General features: G+C 42.3%; 1 protein-coding gene across 2 annotated transcripts; it reads right to left on the reverse strand.

The window, feature by feature from the left end:
* Nucleotides 1-2348: 2348 nt before the first annotated feature.
* On the reverse strand, nucleotides 2349-9695 carry LOC140855793 (uncharacterized). 2 transcript variants are annotated; one of them, XM_073252640.1, is made up of 8 exons: nucleotides 9632-9695; nucleotides 9220-9552; nucleotides 8233-8833; nucleotides 4675-4789; nucleotides 4273-4422; nucleotides 4113-4175; nucleotides 2552-2775; nucleotides 2349-2446 (listed from the first exon to the last, which is right to left on the reverse strand). In XM_073252640.1, exons 2-7 carry the CDS (start codon nucleotides 9404-9406, stop codon nucleotides 2563-2565), a joined length of 1329 nt encoding a protein of 442 aa, XP_073108741.1. In that variant the 5' UTR covers nucleotides 9407-9552; nucleotides 9632-9695; the 3' UTR covers nucleotides 2349-2446; nucleotides 2552-2562. The 2 variants fall into 2 exon arrangements, with proteins under 2 accessions (XP_073108741.1, XP_073108740.1); XM_073252639.1 differs by having other exon boundaries at nucleotides 2349-2775; nucleotides 9632-9693.
* Nucleotides 9696-11835: the final 2140 nt, after the last annotated feature.

Below are 11835 nucleotides of genomic sequence, written 5' to 3' on the forward strand. Positions count from 1 at the left end.
ATCGCCGGGAAGCGTGCACCTGCAAAAGGAAGTCCGCACTGACCGGAGGCGGCTCCGGTGGGGACCCTCCGACGGTCAAGTCGGCATCGGGGGCTTCGAGCCCGAAAGTCCCATACCGGAAGTTTACAAAAGAGGCTACTGCTTAAGTATTGCCAGCCTCCCTCTCCCACGTGAGGCGCCTTTTGCGGGGCAAAACCGTGAGGGGCGGGGTGTTAACCGGGTCAAAGGCCTGGGCCCCGTTCCAGAGCGGACAATACCTCACGATTGGTGAGGGGCGATGGGTTGGTACGACTTGGGTAGTAGTGCTCTAACAGTGGCGCCGTCTGTGGGAACCCGTCCCCCGTCCGCGCAGTAGCCTCCTTTGCAGGGGGGCTTCTGTTGTGGGCGGGCATCGGGGGCTTCGAGCCCGAAAGTCCCATACCGGAAGTTTACAAAAGAGGCTACTGCTTAAGTATTGCCAGCCTCCCTCTCCCACGTGAGGCGCCTTTTGCGGGGCAAAACCGTGAGGGGCGGGGTGTTAACCGGGTCAAAGGCCTGGGCCCCGTTCCAGAGCGGACAATACCTCACGATTGGTGAGGGGCGATGGGTTGGTACGACTTGGGTAGTAGTGCTCTAACATCATCTAATCCCAGGCCTTCCTAATGTAAGTTGCATGGTTATCTGAAGACACCTTTTAATATGTCGAAGTGTAAAGAGGGCAAGTGGTGTTTTTGTACCCCTCCATCTCCATAGAAGAGCCTCGCGGATCATTAGCTTGGCATGAGCCTTGCAGGTCATCTGTGTTTGGCATGGATAACATCCCATGACACAAACACAATTCCAGAAACAGCCATCTCTATGTCTCCATATAAACTCAGATCCTTGGACAACTGTTTTGTTGGTTGTCAACTGCTCAGGCGTCAACCATCTCAACACAAGACAGATGGAGACTTGGAGAGTCATTCCTTTTTGCAACCAACAAAAGGACCAGTTTTAACATTCTGGAGCTGAGAGAAGTAATTGAGACGAGGTGGCCCTGTTTGGGAGGTGAACAGAGATTAGCGATAACCAAAAAAAAAAGGAGAATCATTAGGATTCGGGGAGATGAAACGGGAATTGGAGCTGCTATGGGCAGAGAGTCCTGGCTCTTTCCCCCGCTTCCTCCTAGGGTGATTTTTTCCATACTTTGATGGTAAGCGGCATACGAGTTCTTCTTTCTTATCAGAGACTCAGTCGCTAAAAAGGTGGCAACTGCGGGTCCTTCCCCAAATTACTCTCTGAATCGAAAATTCTATGGTCACGCCCAACAAAGATAACCACACCGGGACGCCCCACTCCCAACCCCTTTTTGTTTTACCAAAAAAAAAAAAAAAAAAAAATGGCAACTGCCGACATAGTTTGTCGGCATTGTTCATCGATAAAATCATTGTAGTAGTTCGCACTCTCGAATACGAGTACCGTGAGCCTCTGTAATGGGGATCAAATCTAGGTTAAGACCGTGCTTGTTGAAGTTACATGCATAGCTTGCAAATAAGAGCGAGTAGGCAAAGACACAGATTCAGAAGTTTCAGATCAATGGGCCTCCCTTAGGATCAATGCAGAATAGAAACAAAGCTTTTCTCATAGAAAAGGGGGAGAGACCTTCCTGAACAACTCCAGGCTTTTGGAAGTGCACCACCCAATAGCTGAACCCAGACCTAGCAAAAAGGGCTACCACCAATAAAGCCAGACCCAGTAAAGACACGGGCTAGTTTTTGGCGTTTGTTCAGATGCAATGCTAGCAATATGCTTTCTGACACAAAAGACACGTAACAACTTTCGCGTGTTTTGGCACGTACAAAACATAGCACGCAACTAGATTATTAATCAGTTTATATAAAAGCTTTTTCAGTGTTGCAAAAATATAATTGTGGACGGTTGGTTACGTCTGAGGGGTTAAAAATGGATGAAACCAAGCCTGATGATCCGATATGTCATGAGACGGGGAGGTGAACGAGGATCCATGAGTAGAGAATATCTGGTTTCAAACAAAGTGTTCCAGCAAAACACAATCTCAATCTTTCCAGTAACACCAGTTTATTATCAAAATCCAATTGAGAATTATAAACCAAAACGCGATACAGCAAATCAACAGCACAGGTTGTCACCGCCCAGCCCGGTTTCTAGAAAATGCTAAGAAATTGAGAATTCAAACTAAAACAGGATACAAAAAAAAACCAACAACACAATTTGTGTTCCTAGAAAATGCTTTGTAGCTCCAAATGGCTTCAGGCACACAACATCAATCTGAAAAAGAATACCAGGGCCAACAAATCCAAATTCAATTCAGAGTGCATCCAACGATAATTCGCATGCCACAAACACCAATATAACAACGATATTTGCTAGGTTGAATGTCAAAAATAAAAAATAATATCGCCATATATGAAGGTGTTCCCCGAGATAGAGACGATAATGTCAGCATTACCTGAAGCCCATGACACCTCTATAAGATTGATATAAAGTATATTGAGTAGATCCATAACCCAAAAAAGAGTAGGAAAAGGAAGATGAAATAAAACAAAAATCTAACCACTAACAAAATCACGCCTTAGCAACAGCCCCCAAAATTGGAAACTGGCCAGGATCTTCAATGGAAGGTGCAGGAGTGACACGTCCACGACCTCCAAAACCACCTCTAAATCCACCACGTTCTCCACGACCACGGCCTCTACCACCACCACGTCCACGAGCAGATGGAGACCCCGCATACCTCTCGCCCTCCACAGGCTTCAGGAACTCATTTATGCTCACTGACTGCAAGTATGAACAAAAAGGGTCATATCACATTACTGGTCACACCTTGCTGTCATCACCTAAACGTCGATTAGCATTATCGACACCAGGCAACTCTTTGCAGACAGAAAAATTCTTGAACCCACAATTCCATTTAATAATACAAGCTTATATGAAAATTGCGGAGCAGGTAATCTTATCAACTATCATCACTGGAACCAATACAACACAAAAAAATGCTAGGATAATCTACACACACACTTTACATAAGAAGGTAGCAGACCATATCACAATGTACATAACAGCCTACTGTGTTCCACCCTAATTTCCATTTTGTTAATCTTCATTTCAACACTAATGTCACTTTATCCAAACATCTAATGCTAGGAAGGCTCTTCAAAGGTCACTTTCAAAGCACTAGAGACCACCAGTAAACACTCCATGATAGCAAGAGAATGGTGAATAAATTGAAAAATACTATCACAATCCTTGATTCATTTTAAATATATTCTTTCTTTTTTTTTCCTGCTATCTTTATAGCTCAATTTCCTCTCTACTTCCTAAGGATGGTCAAAACTTCCATTGAGAGAAGGATCGATGAAAAATATCAATCATTAAACAACTAAACCAAATAAATCAGCCAAGGAAGAATTTAACTATCTCAGACAGCATCCTAGATTAATCAAATATGGTGTTAGCTGTGACATAAGAATAGCTAGCTTCTCTCTCTCTCTCTCTCTCTCTCTCTCTATATATATATATATATATATATATACATATATAGTTCCACTTAAAATCAATAATCTGTCTTATATAACATAGTATTGACATTTGATAGCATTTCTTGGCAGCGAACCAATGAGTGTGTACTTTTATCTGGAAACAAGAGGAAAGAACCCCATTAAACGGATTTTGAAGGATTCAAGAATGAAACATGGCCTGCTGGCTGCTGGCATTGTGGTAATGGTCACATCCTCCTGGGTATAGATGATAGATATCCTAAACATGAAAAACCACTATACTTGCCAATGAACTCAACCAAGCGTATGATGATCAATTTACTTCTTTGCGATATCTTGCATTACATTTCACAACCTTAAACCATAGAAATGTTTGGTCATTTCATCAACAGATCAATGTTATCTTAAATGTGGATTAGCATGAGAATTGTTAAGTGATGCACCACTTCCATGCATCAGAAAGCAGGTGAGCACAAATCAAGCCATAAATAGCATGCAAATTCTCCAATAGTTGTATTTGGTAACAAATAAATAAAAAAAAATGATTGACATGAAAAGAAATCATGATACAAACAGAGCATACAAAAGCCAGTCATTATGTTCATATTTAGATAGTACCTTGCGAACTTTCTCTTCCTTTTCAACACTATCCTTCTTCTTGAGCTTGTCCTTTTCGACTTTCTGGGACAACAAAATAGTCACAAGTCAGCAAATGTAAGGATTCTAAAAAACACATTTAAAAGCAGCATTAACTATGACCGAGAGCCTAACAACTAACCAGCTTGAGGTCATCATCTTTCTTTTTCTCAACCAGCTGCATTCCCTCAAATTCCTTGTCCACAACAACCTTTCTCTCCACAGTCCTCAAAGCTTCTAAAGCTTTCCGCTTCTCTTGAAGCAACTTTTCATATTCATCAAGGGTCATTGACTGAAAGAAAAGAAAAGAACACATAAGGTACTTATTTGGGGGAACAACACAAAAGCCAGTAGTAATTTGAGTCCAAAACCAAGTATGAACAATATGACAGTAATCTGTTGATTGAGTGAACAGGCCCACAGGCAGCCCATGAAGAGCTCAATTAGTTGGAATCACAGAATAAATACGACTTAATATGAAGGCGACAACTTAAGTCATGTTCAAAATGTAACTAAACCAGCCTACTCCAGAAGGAATTATTACGTTATCCTCTTCTTCAGGCGTCTTCTTCTCAGAAACATCTTCAGAAACCACTTGCTCAGGATTTGCTTGTTCAGGCTCTACACCCTTCGATACATCATTCATTGTAGGCATGTCCCTGATACAAATAATTTTAGTCAGATATATCGCTAATCAAATATAAATGCATCAGAAAGCCAAAACCTCATATAGAGGCTAGAGTACACACAAAATAGGAACAAGATTGGAATTCAAGCACACTTGAAAACAAAGAACCAAACTCCATATAAGCAACATGAAACATGATAGAAACTAAAAGATGAAAAGAATAGCACAAGTGCTCAGATAACCCATCTGTTGTCTGAAAAATACATGATCTCATTCAGTCCCCAAAAGGCCTTCCATAAACAGAACATTACATGAGCACCACGTGTAAATCTGCCTTGATACTAAGGCTAAGCTACTAATCCTCTCAGAAAACCAAACGGCAAGTTTTCTTTCTTCAACGATGACATTATGTTAACAACAAAGCAGCTCATGGAACTCAATCACATTTTAACTTTCACTGAATATAACAAGATGATAGGTCTAAGGAGCATTGAACATCCAAACAGATAATAATGACAAATGCCATTCCTCATGGTGCCCGATAAAATTTTATGCCTCATGATAGTCTACCACTAAGTTAAACCACATGTCTGAATTATCAAGAATACAATTATTTTCTGACCAACAAGAATTGAATATAACAAATCATATCCCAAAAAAACTCTCAAAATCGCCTTGACAGAGAGAGGGGGAGAGAGAATCCTACCTCTAAAAATATCATCTGATTATACAATGTATTTATTTATCGCTGATCAAATAAAACAACATAGTCAAGTCATCAAGGCACAATATTGCATTCTTTTTTCAACAAATTGGTTTTATCATAAATTAATTCCCTCCCTCTGTTTCACTAGCATATAATAATGTCATCCAAGAAAATAAATCAGCCACCCTTTCTAAATACACTTCTATAGACATTTGGGATAAGTTCAAAAGATTGAAACCATTGTCATATACTCTACCTAAAATTCATTAATGAATAACATTCATGCATGGTAACAACATCTCAACCTCCTTTTGTCTAAGAATTTAGAAACTTGGAGCCTTTCATAAATACCTAACATGCACTGCCGAACAAAAGTTCATCAGTACGCATCATATGTTGTGTTAGAGTACAATAAATATGACTCAAAGAGAAGTTCGGCTCTTCTTAATCAAAACAAAATTTTTTTGAAACTTTATAGTAAATTTAGTCATTGTTCAATCAATCTACTGTACCAGCCTCCCCTCCACCTTGAATCAGCCCCACCAATCATAAAGAATCCAGTTGGGCCCTACATCACATAATGGAAACCTTTTACATGCCAAAGTTGTGAGAAGCGAAGAAAATAACAACAGGACTCATACAAAAATGGAGGACCTGTTGGACATCAATCTCAGATCGTCGTCTTTGAACAACCACATGCCATGTTATTTCCCCTTGTCCAATCACGTGCTCCATACGAATGAATTCACCCTTCTTTTTTCAATTCAAATTGATACATTTTACCAACGCAAACTATTCCACACCTAACCAAAGGTCCTCAATAATGTCACACTATATTGAACCAATCAAAATGCCCATATTATGAAGCAATGGGAGTGAATTTTTTATAGCCGAACCTTTAAATTATCCAAATTTATTGCATGTTAAACCAATCAAAATGCACATATTATGAAAAAAATATGGAAGTGAACTTTTTATAACTGAGACTTAGTATCCAAATCAACAAATATCCAGATATTTGATATGTAAAACCCACTCCATGTATCATTCGCATAAACAAAGTAATCAAATGGATTAACATTATAACAGAGATCTATCTAACCCTTGTGAGTACCACTTTCAGCACTGTAAAGTCCTTAAAGGAAGTTCCTTGCAAGTTTCCTCTACAAAGCACCATTACCATTATCAAATAAAGCAAATTGGAGAAAAGATTCTGCATGTTGTACTAACCTATATGGAACTGCCCATTTATCTTGAATGCAGGTACTGCACACATGCATGCAAGCATATTATACATATATCTGCATACCCATATAGGCATATACACATTTACATATAAGAAAATGGAACTGCACAAACAGCATCCATACACACAATCTCAACCTGGCCCTAAAATCATTCAGATTGAACTCGTTTATTGAGTTTGAACCTTATCCAGACCATAAACATATATTTCTTATCAAACAGTGATAAGTAACGAGATCATATTTATTGCACAAACCTCTCTCGTTTTTAACCCTTTGCATTTATAAAAATCTGGTAGACTTTAGATTCTACACCATAAGTGTCTCAAAGAAGATACTAAAAAAATAAAGTTAAAAAAAAAAAAAGGCACACGTCCGGCACCCAACATTACTTGATATAATATCCTGGTTAAGGGTATTATTAGGGCTGAGCACAGGTCAGGTTCAGTCGGGTTGAGAGAAATTTCATCCGACTGAACCCAATCGGGTTGAAGAAAATTCAACCCACTGCCAACCGTTTATCATGTATAAATCATTTGAAACCGAAGCAAATGATTTGTAGTGGATTCGGATGGGTTGCGTTGGTTTGGACTTCAATATTAACTCAATGTTGATTTTAAAGTCCAATATTGTCCTACTTAAGCTTATTTACCTTTTTTTTTTTGTCAATTTAATACAAAAAAGGTCTAAATCTTATAAGTTTCAAATTTTGTACTTATTCTTGAACTTGTACAAAATAAAACAAAAAAAGAAAAGATTTACTCATCTGAAAATAACTACATCTGAAAGCTTTCACTTTAAAATTGTCTCAAATTGATGTGCTTCCATTAACAAGTCAACATTAATATTCACATGAATCCAAATGAGTGATGGGATATTTTTTAGAATGAAGTATTAAAGTCTAAACGACACTGTCCCAAAATGAAAGTGAGTTTGTGAAATACTACATCGGTTGCATTCGGTTTCATATAGATTAAAAGTGTAGAAACCAAATCCGACTATAAATAACCCGATTCTTTACAAACCCCAACCCGATTTATGTCTTTTAACCGATCAAAACCGATGTTTATTAGGTTGGATTGGGTGGGTTTCTTCGGGTTTCAGTTATTTGCTCAGCCCTAGGTATTATAATCATCTCAATAGGTGATGAAGGTTGTGGTGCAGTGTTCATATCAAAAACCATGACTTCTATAACATGATCATCAACCATACATATCTTTGAACAAAAACTAGTCTAAACTTGTCTGATGCTAGAGTGTACAATAATTAACCAGTCCACACGATTAAAAGTTAGCCCGACATACTAGATCAAGTGTACACTTTGCTCCAAAGGAAATAATAAAGCTGAAAAACAGAAAGCTAAATTAAATCATTCATTCAGAATGAGTGCCCCGCCGATGATCTAAGGCAATATCCAAAAGATTAAACCAAGTACTCAGTTATAAAAAAAATAAATAGACTTTCAAGACTAATGTCTGCAATAAAAACCAATACAAGTAAGAAATCTTTCAGACAGCTGCATACCATCCAGTTGCACCATCACCACTAGGGGCATCATTGACAGCTTGCTCCGTTCCATCAGCAGGAGATTCCTTATTTTCAGATACGTACCGAGTTCCATCACGTCCACCATATCTGCGGCCCTCACCACCCCTAAACCCACGACCAGCATAGCCCCTTCCCCCACGGCGCTCACCACCTCTAAATGCACGGCCATCACCACTATACCCCTTCCCCTCCCAATCTAAATTCCTTCCCTCTTCACCAAACTTCTCATTCTCATATCTGGGTGGGCGAGTCTCACCAAGACCATAACTTCTGCCCCGGCCCTCACCCATCTCCTCCAGCCCATCTCCATGGCCTTGGTTCTCGTTCCCTTCATTATTCGGAGTCTCGTTACCAAATCCCCGGTCTTCATAGAATCCCCTGCCCCTTCCACGCCCCCTTCCTCTACCAGCCCCACGTCCCCGACCACGTCCATTCGAATCACCATCAAAACCCCTAGAGTTACCGTTCGCAAACTGCCCATCTGCTTCATCCCCAGCACCACCACCACGAGATCTAAACCCACCTCTTCCGATACCTCTGCCTCGGCCACCTCTCCCTCTACCCCTCTCCGTCCTCACTGTAATGAAATGAAACCATTAAAGAATCAGCAAAAAGAACGAAAGAACGTCACTTCCACATGACAAAGGGAAAAATCTTACCGCTCAATCAATAAAAAGAACAAACGAAAAGATAACTATATCAACAATGAAAACCCTTACCACATTCTCAACAAGAAAAAGGAAGAAAAGAAGGGATCTTTAGCATCAAGAATGAAAAACCCTAATCCCGCAGCCAATAAAAGGAACAAAAGAAGGGAGCTGTGGCATCAAGAATAAAAAAACCCTTATCCCACCATCAATAAAAAGAACAGAAGAAGAAATCTTTGACACAAAAGAGGAAACATCCTCACCCAGCAATCAATAAAACGAACACAAGAAGATATCTTTAATGTAAAACCCTTACCATATTCAGAAGGAGGGAGAGGCTTCGAAGGGAAGCCATCGGCACCGGCCTTCGGCTTCAGCTGCTCCACCGCTGGCGGCGCTGCGGTCGTCGAGATCTTGGCCTCAACCTTGGCGATGAGCGCCGTAAAGTCGCTGCCGTCGTCGTCCTCACCCAGGAGGGCGAAGGGGTTGTCCTGCCGAGCCATTGAAGCCTACGTCTTTAGGAAATCGACCTCCTAGGTTTTCTTCCTATTCTTCCCTACTTCAAGCCCTAACCCTGGCGACAAGACCTCCCTCCATCGCCCTCGCCGCCGCCTTCGTTTGTTCAGAAAAGCGCTTCTTTTCGTCGCCGCTGGAAGAAGAATTAGGGTTAGAAGAGAGGGTTACGTGTGTGTATATAGATATATTGGAAAAGAAGCATGGGATGTGACCTAATAAATCAATGCCCTGGTTTGTACCGTGCGAGCGCGTGCGCTTTTGCTTCCCTTCTGACGATGCCTCCGGGCTGATGCTCTCTCGCTGGTGCGCCGCTTTTTTATTGTGCGGAGGATCCACCGGTTCAGCGTTCCAACCGGACGAACCGGTCTGAACGCGTTGAATACTGTTCGGTAGTGGTTCATGCAATGAGGCTCACGGAAAATAATGGATGGATGGCTCTAATTGCATAGGAGTAAATATCTATAAAATCTTTTATATAATAATAATAAAATATTATATAGATATTAGGGATAGTGTTGGGTATAAAATAATCTCAGTCGAAGTTCGTAAGAGGTCGATTCTTCCAAGGCTCTTCCGATTTCCGACCTTGTGCGGCGTCTTTCTGAACTCCCCCGGCTGTCCGAGTTTCCATAATACCATCCGGACTCCCCCAACAGTCGACCTTCCACAGTGTCCTCCAGATTCCTCCAACGGACTAACTCCTATCGTGCCATCCGAACTTCTCTAATAATGAGCTCCTCCATTCATCTACCGGACTGCTCCAAATGCTCTCTGGGCTTCACTATCAGCCGATTTTCTACAGTAATCGACTACTCTCTGAATCTCTTTCAGACTTCTTCCAGCCACGATCGACTTTACTTCGAACTTCTTCTGGACTTCGTCAATGATCGAGCTTCTCCAGTAGCAGGATTTCTGCAGTAACCAGACTCCATCCAAGTTTCTACGGTGGTCGACCGCCTTTCGAATTTCATCCGAGCTCCTACAAGAGCCGGACTCCGTCCGAACTTCTCCAGCGGATGTTTTCAGACGAACTTCTACAACGGACGGGCTCCACCAGCCGGATCTCTACTCCGAACTTCTATTGCAAGCAGACTTCATCCGAGCTTCCACGGTAACTGATCTTCGTCCGAGCTTCTACAGTAAGCGGCCTCCTTCCGGACTCCTACAAGAATCGGACTTCGTCCGAACTTCTACATCAGACAAATTTCAGACGGACTTCTCTAGCAATCGGACTCCTGTCAGACTTCTCCAATAGAAAGTTTCCACCCGAGCTTCTACAGTAGATGACTTCGGTCTACGGCATCAACGCCTAAGGCACCCAACAACAGCCCGTCAGCAACCTCAGAAACATTCGAGCTTCTCTCAGATTGCTGAGACAGAGAGCTATTCCGCTCCACTAGACATCCCAATCGAGCTTCAGCCGTCCGATCCGAACTCTCTGGCAAGTCGCGACAACAGACATCACTCCACTCTCTGTAACAAACTCCATGTGGCCCCACCACTCTCTGGCAAGTCGCGACAACGGACACCACTCCACTCTCTATAACAAACTCCACGTGGCTCCGAACAGCCCATTGACACCACTACTCTCCGTAACAAACTCCGTGTGGCCCCGAACAGCCCACTACCAGGCAGTTACGGATGTCGCTGTCAATCAATTACGCTCTTCCGTCTATAAAAGAGACCTCCAGATACGTTCTTCTCTAAGCTCTAAACTCTATTTCGAAACTCTGCTAAAATCTCATTCGAGTGCTCCATTTTTGTTGAAGTAGAGTACTGACTTGAGCATCGGAGGGTCTTGCCGGAGCACCCCCAACTTCAGTTTAGACTTCTCTTGCAGGTCCCGGTGGCGGCCGTGATTCTCTCGACTCCAGCTTCTCCGACGTCGGCGAAATTTTGCACCAACAGAATTGACACTAGAGGAAGGGCGGTTCTTGTGTCTTCGCAGGATCCTTGTTCTTAAAGGAGTACTCAACGGGACTGTCTCCGGTCATCTTCTTCAACATCTTCTTCTTCTCCTGCCAGATCCCCATCTGATGCCCCCCGAAGGGCATCCACCAGGCGATCTATGGCCTCCATGGCCAGATCTCAGCGAAATCCGCAAGCTCCGACCTCATCTCCAATTTTTCAGACTCCTCCTTCAGCAACGGCAGTCAGCATGGAGCAGTTTGACCTGCTGGTTCAGCAGGTCAGGGGTCTCACCGAAGTAGTGCAGGCCATGCAGCAGCAGCAGCAGCCGCAGGCATTTGTGCGGCTGGAAAGAGCATCGTCGGAGTTTCAAAATTCGACGATCGGATGGCCCACTTGGGCTAGTCGCCCTGTCTTCCCTAGAAAGGAGAAGCAGAGGGTGGAGAGCCCTCTGTCTGATCACGATTCCACCCCCGGAGGGTCCCTATCTCTATTATGCCAGAAGACC

This window comes from Elaeis guineensis, chromosome 2 (genome assembly GCF_000442705.2).
Source record: "Elaeis guineensis isolate ETL-2024a chromosome 2, EG11, whole genome shotgun sequence".
Classification (NCBI taxonomy): Eukaryota; Viridiplantae; Streptophyta; class Magnoliopsida; order Arecales; family Arecaceae; genus Elaeis; species Elaeis guineensis.

Bases quoted from the DNA above. Each gene is read 5' to 3' on its own strand.
- LOC140855793 (XM_073252640.1), bottom strand. From the start codon at position 9,406: ATGGCTCGGCAGGACAACCCCTTCGCCCTCCTGGGTGAGGACGACGAC. The intron at 8,834-9,219 runs GTAAGGGTTTTA...ATTTCATTACAG, and splicing joins TCTCCCTCCTTCTGAATATG to TGAGGACGGAGAGGGGTAGA. The intron at 4,423-4,674 runs GTAATAATTCCT...CTTTTCTTTCAG, and splicing joins CGCCTGAAGAAGAGGATAAC to TCAATGACCCTTGATGAATA.